Genomic DNA, 24,736 nt, shown 5'->3' with positions numbered 1-24,736 from the left:
CCGTTGCTGTGTGCAGGGTCCTTAATTGCAGCATGAGGGACCTAGTTCTCAGACCAGGGATCGAACCCGGGCCCCCTGCATTGGGAGCGTGGCGTCTTAGCCACTGGACACCAGGGTAGCCCCAGCAAACACATTTCATACTCTGGTCCGAGCCTCCGATGGGCACCTGGACCTGGCAGCGTTCTGCCGGCTGTTGCTCCTGGTGCTGGGGTTCCCTTCGTGCTGGGTCTGGACTGTGGTCTGTTCACTGACTTCGGAAAACCACGAGGCGTAGACAGTTCCAGGACAAAGGGCACTGGCGTTTGTTTCCCCCAGGCACCTGGGGGCCCAAGTTAGGTAAACATGGCTTAAAAGGAAACCGGAAGCTCAGGATCTTTCTGGCTGAGCTCCACACGTGCTCGCTCGAGGCTGGCGTAAACCGTGACCTGGTTAGCGACCACCTGGTCTTCTCGGCGACCTGTGCACAAACTTACAGGTGCCAGGGCCTCCAGCGGCCGCCCCGCGGCCACCACGCTGAGTCCCAACGTGCCCAACCCGCAGGAGCCAAGAGGCACTCACGGCGCAGCGTCTCACACTCTCAAGTTTTGACCTAATTCCCTGAAACCTTGAGAGCTCCTCATTGCTGAGCAACTTGACACAATTTACCCAGCTCTGCTCACCTGTTTTCAGTGCGGAGCGGATGCAGAGCGCCTCCCTCGCCTCATTTCCAGGAAAGCATGTGTCAACCACACGGATGCGAACGTGCTCCCCGCCCACAGGGGCCCTGGGGCGGCAGGCCACTCCCACTGCTCACACAGCCCTCACCCGCGCCCCCGCGCCTGGCTCTGCGCCGTGGACGCCCCCCTCCTGCCCAGACTCTAAGTAACAAAGGAACAGCACCCGAAGAACAAGGGAGGACAAAACATTTAAGTTATTAAATCAAATATACAGTGATTCATTTAATATGTACATATTTACAAAAATGCACTTTCACGAGGAGGGGCGGCCGGGGCCAGCAGGTGGGCAGCGGCCTGGTGCCCACGGCAGACGTTGACAGTTGCGAGGGGAGAGTCTGTGTGAAGGCACTTGTCACAAGCTTCGATACTGCCACCGTCCCGGGGAGAACAGAGCAGTCAGGAAGGGCACTTCTGAAAGCACAGTTGAGAGATCTCTGGAGCGAGCGCTCTGGGCAGGAGCGAGCGAGGACGGCAGACTGGGGCGGATGGACTGGCGAGCTGGCGAGGGTCTGCCCACGAGCCTCAGGCCACGCCGACCGCCACGGGCCCCACCAATGACCTCAAGCCCCACTGCAACCGCAGGTCCCACCGACAGCCATGGGCCACGCCGAACATCACAGGTCCCCCTGAGAGCCACGGGTCCCGCTGTCAGCCTCGGGTGGTCCCACCGACAGCCATGGGTCCCACTGGCTCTTTGGCCTGGAGCCACTGAGAACCCCAAGTGAGGAATAAAGGAAGATTCTGTAAACAGTGCACCACCTCTGGGAACAAACGCTCGACGATTTGGTGAGAACACAGACATCCTTGCTTTTTCCTGCCACACGGCGAGTGCGACACACAGAAACGTTACAAAAATAGCAACTACCCGAGAATACTGCGTTGTTTTCCACCTGACAGTTACCCAATAATTTATACAAGCTTAAAGAAACATAGAAAATAAACATCTGCTTTTCGTTTTTGGTGTTTTTTTTTTTTACACAAAATAAAGGAACTATGCACACGGCCTCGGCCTCCTGTGGTCCGGCGGGTGGCGTGGCACCCGGCGAGGGGCCCTGGGTCCCGGCCCAGCTGGCGGCCGCAGCCCTACTCCCGGACGGCACGGCACGTGGCGCCGAGGCTCCCAACGGCGCGGTTGTCCACCTTAGGGCCTGAGGCCCAGAGGGCCGGCCTCCCAGGCGAGCAGCCGGGGTCTTTGGTGAACTTGCGCGAGAGGAACTTCTCGGCCTCCGGAGCGTCGTCCTCGCCGCGGCCGGGCTCCTCGTCCTCCCTGCTGCCTGCCGGCCCGGGCAGCGCCTCACCCACCCTGCGCGGGGCTGGTGTGAAGTTCTTGCAGGGGAACAGCACGTCCTTGGGGCCACCCGGCCGCTCGATGGGGTTGCGGATGGGGTTGAGCGGGGCCCACTGGTTGTTGGCGCCCTCCTCCCGCGGCAGCCGGCTCCTCTCTCGCTCTTTCCTGCGCTTGCGGGTCCACCACACGCAGACAGCCACGCACACCAGACACAGCATGCTAAACACGCCGCACAGCACCGACACCAGCAGACCTGGGGCGGGGACGCCGCGAGGGGACCGTCGGGCGAGGGTCCTCCGGCTCCCGGTGGTGGGGAGGGTCCCAGGATCGGGGCTGGGGAGGGGTGCGTGGGGGGCTGGGGGCCCTTCGCTGGCAGGTGCAAAGCAGTTGCAGCGTTTTGTGGATCGGAATGCACGGCCCCCCGGCAGGGCCAGACGATTCGCAGCCCCTCCCCTCCAAGCCCCACGTGCCTGAAAGATCCCCAAGGCCCGGGGCCGAGAGGCGGCCCCCCTCCTGCTTCTCACCCGTGGAGGAGCTGCCCACGACGACCGTCTCCACCTTGACCTCGGTGACAGCCAGCAGCAGCGAGCTGTTCCCCTGTCGGGTGATGGCCGCCACGATGGCTCGAGCTGCACTCTGGATCAGACTGCTGTCCGGCAGGTCGCGGCGTGCCGGGCTGAAGGACTGAGGCAGAGGACAGAGCTGAGGGGCAGCGCGCCCGCGTCCGGAGGCCTGGGACCCCCACCCCCAGTGGGACAGCGTGCCTGGCCCCGTGTGCAGCCCCAGGGCACACTGAGGTTCCCGTCCAGGCCACGGCTCTCGATCAGCGGCAAGGAGGGATGCGGGTGGCTGTGGTCCCACGAGCAGGGCCGTCCTGGAGCAGAGCGCAGGGCTTGGGAACCTGCGGCCCCAAGGCTTCCTGGAGGGAGGCTCATCGAAGGGCGGGGGGTCGCCCCACGCCGGGCAGTTCACGGGGAGGCGGGTGAGGCCTGGTCTGGATCTCCTGCACCTGGGGCTGGGACGGCTGTCCCTGCGGGTAGGCTCCCAGCCCCAGGCAGCCATGCCTAGAGTCCAGAGGGTGCCACAAACCCAGCACTCCCCCGAGCCCTGCCGGCACCGTGCGGCCCTGCTGCCCCAACACCGGCACCCAGCCAGCACCCCGAGAAGCTGCCCTGCCCCTACCCCCTTGTCTCTCCCCGCACGCCCCCAACCACAGCCTCCCCAGACCCTGCGGTGCCCGTTTACATTGGGCCCCCGAGCAGGGCCCCAAGGACACCCACTGAGCCGAGGGCCTGGGCAGGTGGCCAGGCCCTGACCACACACCCCAAGGCGGCCTGACACCACGGGCACCCCTGCTGCCACAGACACCAGAGGACACAGCACAGGGGAAGCAGCGAGCCGGGGGCAGCCGGGGCAACAGAAAAAGGAGGCTCCACCCACAGTCCCGCCCACCCCGTCCGGTCGGGCAGGCCCTGGCCTCAGCGCCGCACCCAGGCCACAACCGACCCCCACGGTCTCGAGTCAGGGTCCCACCTGAGGGCTCCCCGTCCGGAGGCCCCGGGCCTAGGAGCTTCCTCACGCTCCCTGCCCTGCTCTCAGGGGATCCTCCAGCTACACCCCGTCGCTGTCCACCCTGGCCCCCGGCCACTCTCCTTCCCTCTCTGGGCGCTGCCTCTGTACCCCGCCTCCTGCTGTCACCCGGTGCCTCCCACAGTTCTGGGGACCCCTGCCCAGAGTCCCAGCTGTACGCGCGGGCCCCACGGAGCTGCACACGCGCCCTGCCTGGCCCCTCCTCCTCCCCTCACCGGGCTGACGGTGCCTCTCCTGCAGGCCCGCCCCGGCTCCGCCGGCCTCCAGCAAGGGCACGGGGAGTGGCCACAGCCCTTCGCCGCGCAACTGTGCCGGAGCGGACTCCCGGGTCTGTGGTCACCCCGTGTCCCCAAGTACCTGGGAGCCAGCCTGGCCTGGGCCCTCTGCCCCAGTCCCCGCCAGGCACACGTGCAGAGAAGGGCCCTGGAGAGGGGAGCGCTGAACAAGGGTGCCCACCCCGCCTGCCAGTACCCACCATAGCCACCTCCACCGCGCTGGCCTCTGAGGACGGCCGGTCACAGAGCAGCACGAGCAGGCGGTCCCGGGCCACCGCCCGCGTGGCTGGTAGAGCGCGGATCCCTGAGCAGACGGCGCCCACGGTGGTACCCTGAGCAAAGACGGGCTGCACGTGAGCACGGCCCAGGGACCGAGAATCTGAGGGTGTTCACCCCCGGCTGGCACCTTGGGCAGGTGGTGGGACACGCCTTACACGCTGTCTGAGGTAGCAGAGCAGGGATGCGGGGGGGAGTGGGGGGGGCACTGGCTCCCACAGCGGTCCTGTGCCCCCTCACCCACGACACAGACCACCACCACGGTCAGGGCTGGGTGGGGTCTCACCCAGTGCTCAGGCCACAGAGACGTAAGGACGGGAATGCGGCCTGAGTGAGAAGTGCCCGTGGAGCTGTGGGCTGCCCCAGCCTCCCTGGAAGGCCACCTTCAGCCCAGGTCCCTGGGACAACTGGAGGAACAGGCACCTCGGCCCAGGCTGGCCACTCCTGGCCACTCCCCTGGGACCAACACTTCCCCTCATCCGAGCGCGCTCGGCCAGGCTCCGCAGCCTCCCTGACCCCACAGGCGCCAGGCCGCCAGCAGGGGTCTCGGGCCATCTCGGTGGCCACTGGAGGAAGGATGCGGCGCCGGGGCTCTGCAGACCTTCGCGGTGCGCGGTGGACGGCGCCACTCACCTGGGGCACCTGGTCGCGGTTGAAGTGCAGGGTGAGGCGGGCGCAGTTGTTGTCCAGGTGGCCGGAGCGCGGCCGGCAAGGGGTGCTGGGCAGCAAGGGCTCCTCCGCGCCACACTCCCCCCAGGCCATGCAGGGCGGCTGCAGGCACTGGCCCGGGGCCTTCTCCTGGCACCGCTGCCCAGGTGGGCACTGGGTGCTCAGGGCGTCAGGCCGGCCAGCCAGCAGGCAGGGCTTCCGGCCGCACCACACCTGGGCACACGCAGATGGGACCCGCAAACACACCAGCACCACGCGGGGGAGGGGGAAAGACACGGTCTGGTCAGTGAGTCCCAGGGCAGGGCGGGGGGGGGGGGCAGTGGGCGGGGGGGGCGGCGAGGGCCCACCCGGGGGACCCCCAGCGCTCCCAGGTTGAACGTGGCACCAGAAGGACCCCACCAGAGCAGGGCAGGGCAGGACAGTGCAGGCCCAGGTCCTCTGGAGCCCGGCTCACCCGTCCCCCTCCCCCAGCACCCTCACAGGGTGAGCAACAGGGTCACGGATGAATGACGGGGACCCCCGGGCACTGGACACCCAGCAGGGCAGTGCGAGGAGGCAAGGCAGGGCCGGCCGGAGAGGCTCTGGGGCAGGAGTCCCCTGTACCTTGCTGCAAGCCCGGCGGCCGTCCAGGCAGCGGCAGCTGTTACAGTCCTCCACCCAGGAGCCCCCATGAGGGAAGGGCACTCCCTGGGACCAGCAGGACCTCCCGAACACAGTCACTGCGGGGAGGAGAGGTGGGGGCAGCCGTGACGGCCGGGTCTCACCCTGCCCCCCCAGGCACGGCCCTCGCCCACGACGTCCCCCCACCTACCCTCCTGGCACCGCGGGCCGGCCCGGCCAGGAGGGCAGCTGCAGCGGTAGCCGTTGATCTCGTCCACACACGTGGCCCCGTAGGCGCAGGGTGAGGACTGGCACTCGTCAATGTCTGCGGGGAAAGCGGCGGCTCGTCGGGCAGCACGGGAGGCCCTGGCAAGTGGGAGGAGCAGCCCCCGGCCAGCTGGGGCCTCGGGCTGCCCTCGGGGGCCCTCTGGGCTGGGCCTGGCGCTGTCACTGTCACCAGCCTGAGGCTTAAGCACCACCCCCATCTGCCTCTGGGACGGGTGGAGGGGGGCGGCCTCTGGGTACTAAGACCTCAACCCAAACTAGGGTCTGCCCCTTGCCGGGTGGCGGGGGACAGACAAAGGAAACTGCGGCTCAGGGTGAGGTGGGAGCAGCTCCGAAGGCTGGGGTCCCACAGCACTGCCCGCCCGGTGCCCCCCGGCCCCTCACTGATGCGGCAGTCAGGGCCCGCGAAGCCCGGCGCACACTCGCAGCGGAACCAGTTGACGCCGTCCACGCAGACACCGCCGTTGTAGCTGCAGGGGAGAGGGCGGGTGTCAGGGGGCCCGGGACAGGCCGAGCTCCCCGGCCAGCCCGCCTCAGGGGCTGCCACTCACCAAGGCAGGGGATTGCAGTCGTTGGTATCTGTGTTTGCGGAAAAAAGAGGACAGTAGGCACGGCATCCACCCGCCTGGCACCCCAGGCATGCAGGGCGGGAGGATACCGAGCTCCCCAGCCAGCCCACCGTGACCAGGCTGGAGGCTGGGGGCCAGGGCCGCTCTGGGAGGAGAGCCCGTCCTGGAGGGGACTGGCCTAGGAGGGTGGGGTGCGCGAGCAGGACGCCCAGGCCACAGGGCGAGTGGCTGGCGGGAGACGGACAGAGGGCAGAACACAGGTGAGGGGGCTGGGCTGCGGGGCTGGAGGTGGCACGGCAGATCTTGGGGTTCAACTGGACTTTGGTGGCCAAGTGCAAGGGGCAGGTCTGTGAGGCAGGCTCGAGAGGGAACAGGACCCGGAAGCTGTGGGAGAGAGAAGTGGGTCCCGCCCACGCCCACGGGCTCACTGTGTGTGCAGGTGCGGCCCTCCCAGCCGTCCCGGCAGATGCAGGAGAAGGAGTCCCCGCTGCCCACACAGGTGCCCCCGTTCCCGCAGGGGTTGGGCAGGCAGCTGCTGCTCTTAGCTGCAAGGGCGGAGGAGGAGAGGAAGGAGACGGGGGGCTTTCACCCGGGCTGGGCAGACCGGGGGCTCCACCCCACGCCTCCACCCCAGACAGCGAGGGGCAGGCAGGGCCAGCGTGCCCTCGGGGCGCCTCACCGACCGTGCAGGTGCTGCCCTTCCAGCCCGGGGGGCAGGCGCAGCGGAAGGTATCGCCGCTGTCGTAGCACGTGCCACCGTTGCTGCAGGTGTAGGCGTCACACTGGAACTCACCTGCGGGCACACGGCTGCTCAGGGGGCGCCCGGAGCAGCGGGCGGCATCCCGGTAGGCAGCCCCAGCGCAGCAGGGGCTCGCGGGCACTCACGTGAGTGGCAGGTCTTGCCCTTCCAACCATCGTCACACACGCAGTAGAAGTCGTTGACCAGGTCGTAACAACGGCCGCGGCTGTGGCAGGGATCGGGAAGGCAGTCGTTGGGATCTGGGGGTGAGGACGCCGGTCAGCGGGGGGTCACCGGCGCTCAGGGAGGGCTGCCCGGGGGAGGAGGCGCCGGAGCTGGGCCAGGGAGAGACAGAGGGCGTGGGGAGGGCAAGCGTGTGCCCCTCCGCCACACACACACACACACACACACACACACACACACACACGCTCCGGTCACCAACTCGCCACGTGGAGCCGGTGACCACCTGGGGCCGCTGAGGTGCCCGGTGACAGGCCACGTGGGGCCCGAGGGAGGGGCAGCACGGCCCACTCACTGGTGTCGCAGAGCTCGCCCTCCCAGCCGCTGGGGCAGAAGCAGCGGAAGGTGTCCACCTCGTCGATGCAGGTGCCCCCGTTGCGGCACGGCTGGCCGAGGCAGTCGTCGATGTCTGCAGGAGGCGGGCGTAAGCCAGGTCCCCAGGCCTCCCGGCCCCTCCGGGCCCCTCCCAGCCCCCGGTCCACAGCCACTCACTCTCGTGGCAGTAGGTGCCTGTGAAGCCGCTGTCACAGACACAGGAGAAGTTGCCCCCAGGCTGGCTGATGCAGTGTCCATGGGGGCCACACACGCCGGTGGGGGCCACGCGGGCCACCCTGGTCCCCACCTCGAACCCGCAGCCATCGACCACTGCCACAGAGATGGGAGGGGTCAGCCCCACCTCCGCAGACCCCACCTACCTCTCACCTCACCCCACTCCACCCCCTCAGGCCCCGCCCACACTGCACCCACCTCTGCAGGCCCCCCCAGGGCACGGCTCCCGGGGCTCGGAGCAGTTCTTGCCGCCCACATCTTCGGGGCACGCACAGTAGTAGTCGCCCTCCAGGTTATAGCAGCGGGCCCCGTTCTGGCAGGGGCTCGGCTGGCAGAAGTCAACGTCCACCTGGGGGGCGGGGCACCCACGAGAGCCCAGGCCCTACTGTTGGCGCTGGACAATGAGCCAGGCCTCGCTGGCGTCCGTACAAGGAACCCCAAGGTCCAGGCCCCACCTGGACTAGACAGCCAGGCCTCTGCAGCCACAGCCTGGAGGGCCGCCCAACCCAGCCTGGCCAGGCCCCTCCCACCACCCTCGCCTCCAGGGCAGCCCTCTTCCGCTGCATCCGGCCTTCGCCCCTCCTACTGGCAGGAAGGCCAGCTATCGGCCCCCCTCCCCAGCCACCAGGGCCACCCTGAGCCCCGTCCGTGGGTCCTTCCCAGAAGCGTCACCGCCAGGCTCCACGGCGCTGGACAGGACCTCTATCCTGGGCCCCAGGAAGCCTGCTGGCCAGGAGACCCGCCCCTTGCACCCCTGCAGCCCCACTAGTCTCCCCTGCAACGGCCAGGGCAGGTCAGAGGGCGGTGGGTGCGCGAGCCTCTCCTCAGACCCGCGTGCGGCACCCCCACCCCACCCTAGGGCCCCTCTTTCAGGGGCCCAGGTGCTCCAGCCACTGTGGGAATCAGACAGACAGGGCTTGGGGCAGCCGGCTGACCTGCCAGGGCTCCCGGCCCACCCCACCAGGAGGGGCTCATCATGACAGGCAGTGACCCTGCGACCCTGCTCTGCCCCTGCCCAGAAAGGCAGCCCGGACCCTCTGCAGGGCCGACGACCACTGTGGCCCGTCTTGGCCACTCGGACGGGCCACCCGGGCAGCGGCTGGAGGAGGGGGGAGGCAGGCAGCACACGCAGGCCTCACCTCGCAGAGCGGCCCCGAGAAGCCCTGGGGGCAGTGGCAGCGGAAACCGTCGACCAGGTCCTCGCAGAGGCCGACGTGGCAGGGGCTGCTGGCACATTCGTCCAGCTGGCGCTCACAGTGCCGGCCCCCGAAGCCCCGTGGGCACACGCACTGGTAGCCGTTCACCAGGTCCTGGGGGGAGTGGGGGGGTGAACCTCCCGCAGCCACCCCCGCGGGCGGCTCCCCCGACACTCCCCCCACGTGCGCGCACGGCACGGACCGGCCCTCACCTTGCAGGTGCCGCCGTGCTGACACTGGCCCCCACAGTCGTTGACGTCTGCGGGCAGAGGCACGGTTACGGCTGGGACTCCCTCTCCCCCAGCCCCGCCCACCTGCGCCCGCCCACCCGTACTGACTGATGTGACAGTTGGTGCCCTTCCAGCCCGGGATGCAATCACAGTAATAGCCACCAATCAGGTTTTTGCAAGAAAAAGCATTAAGGCACGGCTTCCCTTCACACTCATTGGCGTCTGTGAACGAGACAAGGGCAGCGATGGGGCCCAGGCCGCACCTGCCCCGGCACCCGCAGCAGCAGCGCATGCCCAGCGCACAGCCCATGCACACACGCGCCCCGTGGGCCCCTTACCCAGCTGGCAGGTGGCTCCCCCCCACTGCTCGGGACAGATGCACTCGAAGCCGTCCACCTGGTCTACGCAGGTGCCCCCTGCCGCACACGGGTTGGAGGTGCACTCATCGATGTCTGCAGAGGATCAGAGAGAGAGGTGTGGGGTGGGAAGGAGGGACACGGGCCTGGCTCTTCCTGTCACCCCTCCCCTGACCACTGCCACCCACGTGGACGCGGCCACTCCACCCCTACCCTCCAGACCCCTCAGACGCCAGGCTGAGTGCCCCAGAGGCACTGGAGTGGGCACTCACCAAGCGCACAGGTGGGCCCGCTCCAGCCGGAGGGGCAGTGGCACTCGAAGCCTGAGGACACCTCGTGGCAAGAGCCCCCGTTGGCACACGGGTTCGAGGCGCAGGCGTGCTCGGCTGTGTTGAGAACCACGGGAAGTGGGTGTGGCGGCCCAGGCCCCCTCCTTCCTCCCCAAGCCCCCAAGGCCCCGAGGTGGGAGCGGGGGGGTGCCTGCCGCACAACAGGCCAGAGAGGTGGGCCCGGCCGGCTCCCGGCCCCGACGTACCCCGCTCGCAGTTCTTGCCCGAGTAGCCGTCGGGGCAGGCACAGCGGTACTGGTCAGGCTCCGCGTTGATGCATGTGCCCCCGTTGGTACAGGGGTGGTGGCTGCCGCAGTAGTTCAGGTCTGGGGGCGGGGTGCGCGCTCAGGGAGCAGACCGAGCCCCTCGCTCCCTCCCTCCCCGAGGCGCCTACCTGGGGCCTCGCCACCCGCCCCTCGCCCACCAGGCGCACCTTTGTTGCAGAGCAGGCCGCCCCAGTTGGTCTCGCAGCTGCACTGCCAGGGCTCCACACAGCTGCCGTGCACGCAGCCCGGGTACGGGACGCACTCGTCGCAGAATCTCCCCTGCCAGCCATAGCTGCACCTGGGGAAAGCCGAGGGCCGCGAGGCCACGTGTGTAACAGCGGACCCCGCGAGCTCTGGCCGCTCCCAGGGTGGCCTGGGGACACGGGCGCAGAGTCACATGGGCCGCCCAGGGCCGGCAGCCTCAGTCTTTGAACTGGAACGGGCCCCGGGCCAGGCGGGGGTTACGGTCCCGCCGGCCAGCCCGCACCGTCACGGCACTCCCGGCCGCTGGCCTCGCACGGTTGGCCGCAGCTGTCCAGTCACTCCTCCCGGAGCTATTTTGGGACTCACCCCAAGCAGGGCCCCGAGAGCAAGCGCCAGGAAAGGAAGGCGCTGCTGGGACCCCAGGAATGAGAGGGCCAGGTGCTGCCAGGCCTGGGCAGGCCAGCGGGGCATCAGGAAAGGACTCCTGGCCTGGCCCCAGCCGGTAACCTTGGGCGCAGCACGTGACCTCACCTGGGACTCAAGGGCAGTAACTTCTCTCTCCACAAGGCCCAACCACGGGCGCATCTCACAGATGGGGACACTGAGGCCCACAGGCCGCCCCAGTCCAGCCCTGAGAGAAGCCAGGTTCAGGGCAGCTCCTGGGCTAGAGTCACCCGCTCCCGGCAAATGGCCTCGAAAGGCCTCCTGGCTCCAAGGCCACGACCCCGAGGCCGGGCCCTGCCTGAGCTGTGGGCCAACGTCCTCTGTGGGAAGTCCTTCAGGAGGAGGGGCAGAAAGACGCCCAGGCCGTCAGCGAGGGCCCGGAGCTCAGCCAGCCGGGGGCACTGCTCTCGGGGGAGAGAGACCAGCACCCTGTGCTGGACGCCCCAGGGCCCGGCGGGCTGCCCTTCAGGCCCTGGACGTGACCCCCAGGGGACCCTCCCTAGAACTTCGTCCTGCAGGATGGAGTGACGTCCGTGCCATCACCCACCACGTGGATTTATTTTTGGAAAAGGAAAGAGCCACGGCCCTTCCCGGGCCGCCCCCGTGGCCCACGGCACCCAGCAGGGACGCTGGCCAGCTCAGCCAGTGCAGGACAGGGAAACCAAGGCCGGTGAGAAGGGGCTCCTCCAGCCCCCCCGTACCCGGGGGCGGGGCGCGCGGTGTGTGTGCCCGCCTGGGCCACACGCCCCCACCCACCACCCTCCCTCCGGGGGACCCCTGCCAGGGAGCACGAGGGTCCCTCGGGCGTGCTCTCGGCCCTGGGTGGGGCAGCCCTCTCCACGCCCCCCCTACCCCAGCTTTCCTGGCCCCAGAAGCCCAGGGAGGAGACGGCAGGAAGGCACGGCCATCTCCGCAGCATCCGGTGGGGGTTTGTCCTGCGCTGAAACCTGAGCCCTGAGCCACGGGCGGCAGCTGGGCCTCACCCACAGGCCAGGGAGAGAGGCGGCTAGGGCTCACCTAAAGCCTCTGTCCCAAGCGTCCCGCGCCGCACCCCCCCCCCCGCCCCCTCCGCGCCTTCCTGCACAGCCCACACTGCAGTGGAGGGCGGGCCTCTCCCACCCTCCTCCCACCCGGCTGCTCCGTCACCAGCCACCCAGAGCCGCTAGCACGGCCCTGTCCCTTGTGCTCACGACCCAGGTGGGGACCCGTCTGCCCCGAGTCCCAGGGCTCATGCCCACCACACGGGTCACAGGGCAGGGCTTCAGGGGAGGGCCCTGCCCAGGGCAGAGAGCAGTGCTGCATTCAGTCCCCCACCCAGGATCTGGTTCCTGGAGGTACCTGTCCCTCAAGACATGAGCCCACGTGGGCCAGGCCCCCAGGTGCCCTCTCACCGGCACTGTGCTCCCCACGCCACTTGGAGATCCACTCAGCTTGTCTGAAACCTGGCAGAGTGAGTGGCCGGGTGGGTGCAGCCCTAGCCCCCTGCCTATCCCTGGGCAGCCTGCCCGCCTCCCTGCCCTGGGACTGGCGGGTCTGCTCCACATGCCACTTCCCAGGCCAAAGCCACCACAGGACGAGCAGAGGGTCACCCTCCCGTCCCGGCCCCGGATCCCAAACACTGCCCTCCCTGTCCAAACTCAACGGGGGAGTTACTAAATTTCTCTGCTTAGCGCCCTTATCTGAAAAACACACCTGGGAGCAAACCGCCCTCCAGAAGGGGTCCTGGGATGAGTGAGACCCAAGGCTGGGGCACAGGCCTCACTCACTGCACCTGCTCATCTCTCTGCCAACGTGCGGGCCCCTCCCAGGGGCTCGCCCCTGAGCACGCACCTGGTCCCCCAGGCCCAGCTCCCGGGCCATCCTCACGCACCCCCGGCGCCCGCCCTTGCTCACACACCCTAGAGAGCCCCGCTCTAAGCCGTCCTGGCCCCGAAGCCTGGCCCCGCCCCTCCGGCTGTCCCAACCCCCGCTTCTCTGCTCACTACCTGGCAGGACTACTCCTCCCTTCCCACAGCCACCAGACCCTGCCCAAGCCGGCAACTCTACCTTCCCCCAGTCGAGGTCTCCGACGGCCTCCACTGTCTGCATGAGGCTGCGGGGATCCTTCGCTCTCTGGTTCCCTCTGACCCCGGCCAACCCTGGGTCACTGCCCGGTGGCCTCTGCCAGCTCATCGTACACTGTCAGCAGCAGGAGGCTGGGACCGGCTCCTGGACCTCTTCTCCTCTCCAGCTGCCCCCGGCGGCTGTCAGCACCGGCCGTGTGCCTCAGGGGCCCATCCGTGTCTCGGGCCAGGCCTCTCCCCACAAACCCAGGGCGGGGCGGGGCACCTGCTGCTCTCACCCCTGCCTGCGGCGCCTGAGCCCATCCCCGTGTCCAGTGGCACAGGGTATAGAAGGCTTGGGGTCCTCCCCGATCCCCCCCGCTTCCACTCCAGGACGTCTGCAGGACCTGCCCACCCTTCCACCTCCCACTGGACTGTCACCATCACACACCCCCTCCCCAGCCTGGCCCCACCCACACAGCAGCTGCTCTGGTCCTTCCATCCCACCTCGCTCAGCTCCAAGCCCTGCAGCAGCACCCCCTTCTTTTCTAGGTCCCCCCCACACTCACCACCCTCCCTGTCCTCCACCCACAAGCACAAGCCGCTGTGCCCTCCGCACCTCCTGTGCTGCAGACACCTGCCCTCGGGCGGCTCTCTGCCTCCCGGCCTCTGCCCCTTGTGTAAGACCATCCCAACCCAGTTACGTGAAATGGCCCTGGCCGCCCCCTCCCCAGGCCCCCGCCCCCGTCCTCGTGGGGCTATCACTGTCGGGCACGCCCAGGCTCTGAGGCCACGGGCGTCCCTGTGCCGATTACAAGCTGCGTGGGAGCAGGGCCCGTGTCCCCACTCATGCGGCCCCAACACCCAGCTCCCCAGCACCGTGTCCACGGCAGGCGCTCAGACAAACCCCACTGAGGGAGCAGGTGTGCCTGGAGAGCAGAGACGGGGCAGGCGCCCGGCACTCACTCACCTGCACTCCCCAGGCACGGAGCATCCCCCGTGGAGCAGGTTACATCCTTGCTTACACACGGCTGCAGAGAGAGATCAGAGAGGCGCCGCTGCTGCCAGCCATGCACGGGCCCCCACAGCCCTGAGGCAGGCACGGGGTGGGGGTGGGGGGCCTCCAGGTGGCACCCCGCACAGCCCTCCGCGTGGCCCCTCCGCGTGGCCCTGCACAGCCCGCTCACCCTCCTTGCACTCCTTGCCCATCCAGCCGTCCATGCAGGCCTTGTTGCCGTACTGGTCGCAGGTGTAGTGGCCGAAGAAGTCGTTGCGGGGCCGGCAGAACTTGTTGCAGGTGGCGCTGTAGTAGTTCTCGTCGCAGCGCACACGGATCTTCAGCTCCAGGTGTGCCACGTGGCCGCTGAAATGCAGGCTCTTCCAGCGGTCCTCCGGGTTGATCATGCCCGCGTGCGACACCCGCTCGATCAGCAGTTCCTCTTGGGGGGGGCGGCAGAGTGAGCCGGCTCAGCCGCCACATCCCCCTCGGAGGCGCACAGCCCGCCAAACCACGCGGCCAGCGGCCCAGGCCACAGAGCCGGGACAGCAGGGCCACCGCAGGAAGCGCGGGGCTAGAGGGGCCTCCTGCCCCGCTAACGCAGGCGGGGCCGGCAGGGCTGGGTGTGGGTGACCCCGCCTGTGCCCCGCAGCCCGCGGCCTGCTCCCACCGGCACCGCCACCGGGCACCACGCCCACCTCTCGCCAGTGGACGTCTCTGGCCACCCTCCCGCCCCTGCCGGGACCCCTTCTCTCTAAGGGCCTTCCCGGCAGCAGCCGCACCACTCACTACTGCCCATCTGAGAACAAGCCTCCCTCGGCCCTGAGCACGCATGGATCCAGCGACCCGATGGCTGGGCCTCCCTTCAAACCAAGCTGCCGCGTGGGCGCAAACGCCCTGAGCTGGCAACAGGCACAGGGCTCGTGGTACGTCTCCCTACATGCTCGTACCAGTTTGGGGAAGTCTGCAGTAAGAGGCTAAGGATCCCGTGCACCCCCCCACCCCCGAGCTATAGGAAAGGCCAGGCCCCTCCCTGAAGCGTCTCTCCCTGGGCCGACCCATCCCCGCCCTCCTCCGGGGAACACTCCTGCCCTGGGCAGCCTGTCCCCACGCCCGCCCAGCCCCGCTGACCGCCGCTTCCAGCGGCTCCTCTGCGTCCCCACAGCGTCGTCACCCGTGGGACCCAGGGGCTCGGTCTGCCTCGGCAGCCAACTGCCCGCGTGACACTGCCCCCAAACGCGGCATGTCCAAACTGGGCTCCGGCCCGTCCGCACGACAGCTTCTCGGCCCTGCGGCTGCTCAGGCCACCCCTGCCCGCTCTCACCACGTCCAACCCACCAGCAAGCCCCGTGCCTTGGCCTTCAGAGCGACCGGAGCCCCTCTCACCCCGCAGGCTGCTCCTGGTCCCAGCACCCCCAACCGCCACCTGCGTTCACACAACCGCCTCCTCACCCATCTCCACGCCGGCCCTGCAACCCGCCCTCCAGCAGCAGCCTGAGCGACCCCGCTCCAGGAGAAAGCCAGCCCACGAAGCCTCCGCGACCTGACCCCGGCCTTGCTGACCTAATCGCTGCCTCCACCCCTGCCGTGAGGGCCCCATGCTCTTCTCCAGATGCACCGGGCTCACTCCTGCCTCAGGGCCTTGGCATTTACTGCTCCTGCCGCACACGCAAGTGCTCTTCCCCGTTTGTCCACGGAAAACCTCTCTGCCCCACCACCACAGGGCCCCGCAGACGCCATGCAAGGTCGGCCAGCCACCAGGTGAGCCTGCGGGGGAGGGCCACCAAGCCCCAAGTTCCAGGGCAGATGGGCAGAGAGGGGCTCAGAAAGCCAAAGAGAGCTCTCAGCAGCGAACCACTCCGCTGTGCCACTGACCCGGCCTCAAAAGAACAGGCTTGGGTCTGGGCATCAGCAGGCTACGGGAGTGCTGGGGAGGCCCAGGTGCGGCCCTCGGCCCTCAGTGAGGACACACGCCCATCAGAACAACACAGAGGAAGCTGAGACTGGGGAGGAGGGCAGTGCACGCGCAGCTCAGCAAATCACAAGTGTGGCAGAGCTTCCTGGCAGCCAGAGCAAAAAGGGAAACAGCACAAAGATCCTCAGGGTAGAGGCAGCTTTCCTGCCACATGGGCCTTTGTCCCCAGCAGGCAAAGGACCAGGAACCTGGCTACGTGCATCTCCGTGAACGAGGGGATCAGCCTCCCAGTGCCCTGAGGGAGGCCCTGCAGGCAGCAGTCCACCCAGCCGGGGCTAACTCACCATCCGGGGTGGTGTCGTTGTCCCAGTCCCAGGCCTCCACGATGAGGGTGAAGGAGCGCTGCAGACACAAGGAGGGGCCCGTCAGGTACCCGAGGCCCTGCCCCAGCCCAACCCTCCCACCACCACGCCTCGGCCACACCCCCACTTTATCCCTCAGCTCTGAGGAGGGGTCTCCTCAGCAGACCCCGAGATGACCCCCTGGAGGAGGACTGCCCCTCCGAGTCACGAAGGCTCAGGGGGTGTGAGCTCGTGGCTCCCGCAGCTTCGTGGCCCACCGGCGAGCCTGACCGGCTTGGGTCAGGACGGAGAGAAGGGAGAGTGACCCAGACAGAGCAGCGGGCAGAAGGTGGGCACAGCTGGAGCAGCTGCAGACAGGGGGGCCAGGTGGCCGGGGACCAGAGGGGGTCGAGCGGGAGGCCCCTCGGCAGCTCACAGGGGCCCAACCCACCGTGGGGAACAGGAGGTCCCACCCCCAGCCTGCCCGGGAGGGACGATGCCCCGTCACCAGGCCACGGGACGGCAGGGGCAGGCCCAAGCGCTGGTGCCACCCGCCCCCCCGCCCCGGGACATAGTAAACGTCTGCCCCACTAGCCTGCTTCACCCAAGACCCGGAAAGCAGCCCCTGCTGCACAGATAGGGAAACTGAGGCCCAGGGACTGCCCAAGGCAGCCTCAGCCTATGCTCTCTCCCCCTCCCGGCCCCCAAGACCATCCAGCCCTCGGGCACCAGGCAAATGATGGGCTGACGTCACTAAGCAGCCCCAGGACACCACCGCCCCACCGGCCGTGAAGACAGCCAGTCGCTCCCGGCACAAACTCGCGCCTCGCCTGACCCCTCCCTGCCCAGCTCTTCCCCGGCCGGGACCCTCCGTGGCTCCCCACTCCACGCTGCTCGGCCCCCTCTCGGGCCAGCCACAAAGGCGCCGACTACCACCCCCCCGCCCTCGCCCCACCTGGGCTGGGGGCTCACAGGACGGGGCCACGTCTGGGACACGGGCTGGCCGGCTTCCTGCCCGAGGGCTACTGCCCTGGGGAGACCAGACGCCTCCCCACCCTCGGCACCCCCATCTCCCAGCCCCTGCAGGCTGGTTTCTTCGCCTCTGCAGCTGCCTGCTGGCACCCCACCCCACTCAGCCCTGGCTCTGCCGTCCCCCCATCCCGGCCCCAGGCAGCTCCCCGTGGGCTGCCTGCCACATCCAATCACACCCACAGCCCCTGGACACCCAAGCGTGGTCCTCCCTCGGACACCCCCCTCTTGTCCCCTACCCCGTGCCTCCAGCTGCCCTTCCTCCCGCCCCTCCCACGACACGGCCTCAGGGCCCAGGGCACACGTGCCCTCCCTCAACTTCGCTCAGCTCACCTACGCCGCTGCCCCTGCCCTGAGCCCAGCCCCCCAGCAGCTGTCTCCCAGACACCCCTGGACGACCCGCAGGAGTTCATGCTCACAGCCGCCACCCTAGGACCCACACCCACCCAAGAAGCATGAGCGGGAAGCGGGGAACCACCCTCCATCCTCCTAGAAGCCCGCCCCTCACCCCCATGGAGCTGTCCCCAGGCTCTCAATCCCACCTCTTGAGTCTCCCTGAAACCCATTCCCTCACTCCTGCCACCGCCCTCTGCCAGGCCATCAGGATCCGTGCCCAGGCTGCCCATCTCCACCAGAAGGGCTCCCGGCAGACACTGGGGCCTCCACACCCCCGTTCACAGGAGCCCCAGTGATCCCCAGGGCTCTGTCCACATGTCCCCCACTGCTCAGCCCTCTTGGGGCTCCCCGTGGCGTGCGCCCTCCTCACAGGTACCCAGCACGCCCACCCTGCCCCTGGGCCTTTGCACACACGGCTCCATCCCCCTGCCTGGAATGCTCCTGGCAGACGGGTGAGTCAGCGGGGCACGGAGCTGCTGTTCTAAAAGGGGGTCAGGGCAGGCCGCGGAGAGGGTGCCTCTGGGCTTGAGGCTGCAGAGTACGGGAAAGAGCCGTGTGGCATGGCCTCGGGCTGGAAGAGCAGGGATGTGGGAACAAGGGTCCCAGAGTCAGACGGCGGGGCTGCCAGCCCCTGTGCCAGTCTTGGTGCTAACGCTTTGGAGCAAAGTGGGTGGCTGCCAGGTGGGTCTGAATGAGGCCAGAGACCAACGGGGCTTCAGCAGTCGTGCTGGCCACCTGACAGAACGGGCTATAAAGGACACAGGAGGAAGCAAGGAGCTGACACGGGCTGCGCCCAAGAGGGCGGGACCATGGCGGTCAAGGCCCCCAGTAGGGCAGGTGGAGGAACGCCCCAGGCCGGGCTGCCCATCCCACAGGGCGCTCACCCCTTGGGGCAGCCGGAGTCCACCTCCCCACACCTGGGCTTCGGGGAGTAGGGAGCGCCTCCTGGCTCCCAGGAAACCCCACGCCAGCCACTCAGGTAGGATTACCGCCACCTTCGCCAGAGCCCAGGGCTCCGGTTACCTGCTCCCGCGGGGACATGTGCTGCCCGCCCACCCGCAAGGGCCCCACCGCCCGCCAGCTGGGTTCCCTACACCTGGACGGCAGGAAGTCATCCAGAGAGAACCTGAGCCACTGGGTGGGGCGGCACCTCCTCTCCTCCTCCCGACTGGCCTCTAGGACTCAGTTTCCCTCCTGCAAATGGCAACCTTTCATTCCACTGCTGCTGCCTTGTGGGCCATGGGCCCGGCAGGGCTTTGTCAACCCCAGGTCTCTACAGAACAGGAAAAAGGCAACAGGCCTGGACGGGAGGCCTCGGAGGGCACACTGTCATCCCAGGGACCGGGCTGGGGGGGTGGGTGCCTGGGCAGGGTTGATGACAGCTAGGGGCCGGGGGCGGGTTCCTTAGGAAGCAGGCAGGGGAACACCCCTGGCCAGGCACAGTTGGGCCACCAGCCTGCCCAACCTCGAGAGGCCCACCCAGCCGGCTGGCATTAGTCCCTGAAGACCCAGCCACACCTCTTCCAGGAAGCCCGACCTGACCTACCCACACCAGAATCCCAGCCCGACCACGGCCTTCTTCCTGGCCCACCCCCAAGGCCAGGTCCAAACCCTTTGTCTGACCCCCCAGAAAGGATGATGGGGCAGCCGCCCTCAGACATGGAAATGGCACAGGGCAGACGTGGGGCCGGATGTGCCACACCCCACGGCCCAGGACACCCCAGGCCAAGAAGGCCTAGCACAGACCCTGGACCTGCTGCCCTGGCTCCTCTCCCACAGCACCCTGCATCAGCGCCCGGCCCCCCACGGAGCAGAGCTTCACGCCGGCGCCAGGAGCTCTAAGCACAGATACGTTTCCTGAAACCCGAGCTTCAGAAAGGCCCAAGCCTCTGCCTCCATTGTCACCCGACAGGGAGGGGAGGGGGCCGCCTCCCCTCAAGGTGCTGGGCCCCGGCACCCCCGCAGGAGGAGCGGACCGCAGGCCTCCCCAAAGGGAAGCCAGACACCCACACTCCGCACCAGGGACCAGACAGGGCCTTGCCTGGGCGTGCCCCTCCCACCCCACTGCGGGCCGGCAGCCCACGGTCTCACGACACCTCATCACACGCACGTCGCGGGGCTGCAAAGCCCACAGTCAGGTCGACCCTGGTCACACCAGGCTCACGGTAGCCGGGGGATGAGGACCCCAGTGTACCTGGGGTCTGGGGGGACGTGGACCCTGGCTCAGGCCTGAGGATTAGAGATGCCTGTCTCCACCAGGAAACCCCTCACTGGCCCAGCCTGCCCTCAGCTAGACACTACCCCTGAGAGGCTCCCTGAAAGCCACCAGCCCTCCAAGGAGCCGCTGCCCACACCCTCCAGCAAGCTCCTCGTTGCCACGCCGCAGCCTCGCTCCCCAACCCACCTCTCAGGCCCAGGGACAAAACCCCCGCCCGTATCCAAGCGCTCCACTGGCCGGTGCAGCCCTCCCGGTGTCCCCACTTTGCCCGAGAGCCCCGCCCTGCTGCCGCAGTATCAAAGCCTCGACCAAGACCCCTGAAGTACAGGGCAGGTGACGGCACGGAGCAGGTCACCTGGGCAGGACCCCAAGGCCCCAGTGGGAAGGTATGGAGAGGAAGGGAGCAGAGGAGGCCCCGGGAGCAGTGTGGGGAAGGGGCCAGGGTCCACGTTAGCCCCCACCCCAGTCCCCAGCTCCTTGGGGGTCGGGAGCACACGGAGGGCGGTGTCAGACACCACCCAGGGCAGCTTAGGCCCTCCCAGGCGCAGACCTTGGCCTGGCCCACCTTGGGATGGGGGCTCGCGCCGCTGACAAGCCCCATTGGCAGTCGGACGTGGGGGGGCTGGGCAGACCTCCCCCTTGGGTGTGCATGCCCCCGACTGGCCCAAGTCCCTTGCCCACCCCTGAGCACATCACAGACCCCGCAAGGGACTCTGGCCTTCTGATGGGCAGCCGGCGAGGAAGCGGGGAGACTAGGCCAGCTGGAAGGCCAGGCTGGGCACTGAGCCCTGCAGCCCTGTCCCCCGCCCACACGCCCACACAGCTGCACCACGCGGCCAGGTCCCAGGACCTGCTCTGGCCCACGATCTCAGGTTGGCTACACCGTCAGCAACGGGATCAGGCCCAGGCCCAGGTCCACCTCGGTTCTCCTCACGACTCCAGCTTGGCCTTCACGAGCAGCCATCTGTGCCACCCCCTCGAACCCACAGGGTGCGCTCCAGGAGAGGGGCCCTCGACCTGCGGGCCAGCTCCGGGGGTCCCCGCTACCAGAGCGCAAACAAGTAGGCAGGTGCGGCCTCTAGCTAGGCAGCAGGCCCCCTCACTCAGGACCCCCGATGCCACACTGCACCTCCATCGGCCAGCCCCACCCGGCCCCTCCAACACCCCCAGTGGCCACCTACCACACCCAGAGAACTCACGCGTGCGCACGTGCACACACACGTGACCAAAAGTGGCCTCCGCCCTACTAGCTACAGGCCAGGCGCTGGGGCCGACACGGCATCACCCACCTCCTGCGGGGACCAGCGGGACACATACAGACATCCATGGGGCCGGATGAGGAGAGAAGAGGCAGGCCTCACACCCAGGCTGACCCCACCTCCCTCACCCCCAAGACCCTGGACACGCCCCTCTCCAGAAAGCTAAGCCCGACACCAACCTGAAACCACAGGTGGTGGACGGCGCAGGACCCGGGCCCACGCGGCCAGGTCAGGGCGCCCCAGCCAGGCCTGGGGCAGCGGCGCACGGGGGCGCTCCCCCTCCAGGGGCCTGGGTCGGGTGCAGGAGGGCGGTTCCCCACACCCGTGCACCTGCAGCCGCCTTCAAGGCCCCGCTCACACCCCTACTCCAGGGTCCTGAACGGGCGCCCTCCAACCTGAAGCCCCGAGGCAAGGCCCGGCCCCCTCCTCGGTCCCCAGGGCACCAAACACAGTCCTCACTTTCTCCGGCCAGGGTCAAGGGCCCTAGTGGGCACACTGGGTTCCAAACTCGCGCCAGCTCAACTCACCCCAGCTCACGGGACGGAGCTGGGCTTGCAGCAGCAGAGGCAGTGTGGCCCCAGGGCTGCTGCCGGCCGAGCGGAAATACCAGGGAGCTGGCATTGCCGCGCCGGCTGCAGGCCTGGCAGCCAGACCACACCACTGGCAGGGAGAAGAGGACAAGTGCAGCCCCCAAGCACACGGCTGCCCCCCAGCCTCACCCCCGACCGGAGGGTGGGCCACCTGCTCATTCCGAGAGGACCCAGCTGGGGGCAGGAGGAAGGGAGGGGAGCTGGCCCAGGACCCGGTGCCCAGTCTGCAGGCTCCTGCCTGGGGAGACCAGGGCCTGCCCCGTCCCGTTCCACCCCTGGCCGGCCAGCGGGGCCAAGCGCCTGAGGGACACGCGTTGGCCCGCCACATTCCTCCAGGCCTCCCTGCCCCCACGGCCACTGCTGCCAACTCGAGCCGAAAACACATCCTCAGGTAGCGATTTCGAACCGTGCTGGCTCCGGCCCAAGCGCAGATGACAGGCTGCGGGCCCTGCTCAGACCTGCCTGCCGCGCCGCTGCGGGGGCGAGGGGGCTGGGCTCATCCCGGCGCCCGGGGCCTCCCAGGCCGCCCCTGCCGTTTCCACCCCAGGGACACATTCCCCGCCTGAGGCCCCAGGGTCAAGGGAGACCCCAGAGGCCAGCCAGGTATGTGGGGGTAGGGCTGTGGCCCCAGGAGCGTGTAGCCAGGGGTCAGGAAGGGGGTAAATAGGACAGGGGAGGCCCCCGGCCCAGGCAGAGGAGAAGGTGCCAGCACAGCGCTCAGAGCCGGGTGGGGGAGGAGGGCGTCGGGCCCAACTTCAACCAGCCCGGCCTCAACCCCCCGTCTCTTCCAGGACCAAGACATCAGGCGGACATACTCCTGTTGGCTCCCGCTGGCTGGTCCAGCCAAAGGTCCTTAGTCAGAAGGACAGCCTCTCAGTCGGAGCCTGGCATCCTGCTACAGCCAGACCCACCCCAGCTGCGGGTACCTGCTCCTGCACACCGAGGCCCCGCTTTACAGGGTCCTCTCTCATCCCTGCCCCCATCCAGTTCCACGCAAGCAGCACAAAGACCTGGGAGGGCCACATCAGGCAGCAGGAAGCCTCCACCTGCGCGACCACAGCTCCCTGCAGCCCACGGTGATGAACCACATCCCTACCAGCATTCTCAGGCCCAAGGCTCCTGCCTGCCAGGCCAGCCCCAAGCCCGCTCCCACAAAAGAATTAAACCTAAAACCCAAGACTGCAAGGTGTGAGAAACCTGACAAAGAATCACCGCACCAGGGCCCACTGAACCTTCCCCCCGGATCTGCGCCAGGAGCAAAGGCTGCCACCAGCACACGTGCCCTAGGTCTGCCCGGGCCCAGGTCCCCTAGTGCCCGCCGGAGCTGCCACCCCCCACCCCCGCCCCCGGGCATCCAGGAAACTGCAGGGCGGGCGCAGGCTGGCCAAGGGCCCAGGCGGCTCCGCCGGGGCCTGCCCCAGACCAGCCCCAGCACGCGCGGCGCACATGCCTCCCCGGCCTGCCCAGGCCCGAGGCGCCTGGCCGCGCCTCCCCACCCAGACAGACACGCGCAGGGCGACGCAGGCACACGCCGCGGGCGGCCGTGCACGCGGGCCGAGGCCACCCCGCCCGGCCGCGACCCCCGCGCGCCCACGTGGCCGGGCGCGGACCCGGCCCCACGGAGCAGGCGCCCGGGGTCCGCACGCCGCGCGGCGCCCCCTGCCGGCCCCACCCGCAGGGTCCGGGCGCGCGAGGCTCGCACTTACGGCCGGGGCCGCAGGTGCGGGGAGGCCGAGGGGCCGAGGGGCTGCGGGCAGGGCGGGGCCGGGAGCCGGGCGCCGAGGGAGGGGAGGGCTGGGGGAGGGGGGGTGGGGGCGCACGTACCGGCCAGGCGAACTGGAAGGGGATGACGACGAGACCCGGGTCCTGGTCGCCTCCGGCCCGGGCCCGGGCCCGCGCCCGGTCCCCCGCTGCGCCCACCGGCGGCAGGTAGAAGGAGTTGCCGCCCAGAACGGGCGTGGCGCCGTGGCCGTAGCTGCAGGGCCCCGTGGGCGTCACCTTGGCCTGGTACTCCTTGAGGCACACGCGCACGTACGTGTCGCACTCGTCGTGGCCGCAGCCCCCCGAGCGCGTCGTCCGGCCGTCGCCGTCACAGCAGGCGCCGCTCAGCAGCTCCCCGTTCACGTTCCGCAGCGCGCTCAGCTGCAGCTCGAAATAGCCCATGGGCCGCGCCGCCTAAAAATAAGGCAGAGAGAGAGCGCAGGGAAGCGCGGGCCGGGGTCGCGAGCCGGGGCGCCCCGCCCCCACCCGCCGCGCAGCCTCGAGGGCTTCCGAACCGCGGCGCCCGCAAGCGGTGCCGCCGACCCCGAGGGACGGCCCGGTGCGCCCCGTCCGCGCCCCCGCTCACCTGCACGCAGAGCGCCAACAGCAGCAGCAGCTGCCGGGGCAGGCGCCCCCGGCCCCGCGCCCGCATCGCCTCCTCGACCCCGCCCGCCGGCCCGCCGCCGCCGCCGCCCCTGCGCGCCCGGCCCCGGCCTCCCAGTGCCCGCCCGCCCGCCCGCCCTCCGAGCGCCGGCAGCAGCGGCAGCGGCAGCGGCAGATGAGGCAGCGGCGGGCGGGGTCGAGGCGGCGCCGCGCGGGCCCGGGCGGCGGGCGCGCTGGGGCTGCGGGCGCGCGGGGGCGGCGGCGCTCGGGCTCGCAGGGTGCCGCGCCGACCCAGCTCCCTCGCGGCGGCGGCGGCGGCGGTGGCGGCGGGCGGCGGCGGCGGCGGCGGGCGGCGGCGGCGGTGGCGGCGGGCGGCGGCGGCGGCGGCGGGCGGCGGCGGCGGCGGCGGGCGGCGGCGGCGGCGGCGGTGGCGGTGGGTCCCTGTCTCGGCTCTGCGCGCCCGCGCTCCCGGCGCCCGCAGCCAACAAGTTCGGGACAAGACTGACAGCTCGCTCGCCCATTCGTCACCCGCGTACCTGCATATGCATGAGGGGGCGGGGCCGCGCCGCGGGGTGGGGCTGCGGGGGGGGTGCCGGGGGCGCCCAGGATTTAAAGGCGGCGGAGGACTCCTCCTGCCAGCACCTGGACCCGGCGCACGCTTCCCGTCGCCCTCGGGCGGCGGGGCGGCGGCGGCGGCGGCGGATCCACTAAAGCCTCCGCCGAGCCGGGAGAGTGGTGCTGGGCGCCGCAAAGCGGCTTCCCCT

General features: G+C 69.3%; 1 protein-coding gene across 1 annotated transcript; it reads right to left on the bottom strand.

Annotated features, from left to right (window-relative positions):
• Positions 1-969: 969 nt before the first annotated feature.
• On the bottom strand, positions 970-24,493 carry JAG2 (jagged canonical Notch ligand 2; the record flags this gene model as incomplete). The annotated part of the gene is made up of 27 exons (XM_082648252.1): positions 970-2,257; positions 2,529-2,688; positions 4,070-4,201; positions 4,779-5,027; positions 5,418-5,533; positions 5,626-5,739; positions 6,084-6,169; positions 6,251-6,278; positions 6,697-6,813; positions 6,948-7,061; positions 7,154-7,267; positions 7,543-7,656; positions 7,740-7,892; positions 7,995-8,145; positions 8,936-9,106; positions 9,205-9,251; positions 9,331-9,444; positions 9,561-9,674; positions 9,851-9,964; positions 10,114-10,233; positions 10,341-10,471; positions 13,834-13,894; positions 14,051-14,302; positions 16,120-16,177; positions 23,433-23,783; positions 23,956-24,271; positions 24,387-24,493. The coding sequence occupies 27 exons, from the start codon at positions 24,491-24,493 to the stop codon at positions 1,800-1,802; spliced, it is 4,062 nt and encodes a 1,353-aa protein (XP_082504378.1). The 3' UTR covers positions 970-1,799.
• Between the last annotated feature and the right edge of the window lie 243 nt (positions 24,494-24,736).

Source organism: Grampus griseus (assembly GCF_964374135.1).
Source record: "Grampus griseus genome assembly, chromosome: 2".
Lineage (NCBI taxonomy): Eukaryota > Metazoa > Chordata > Mammalia > Artiodactyla > Delphinidae > Grampus > Grampus griseus.
This window is presented reverse-complemented; position numbering and strand designations above follow the sequence as displayed.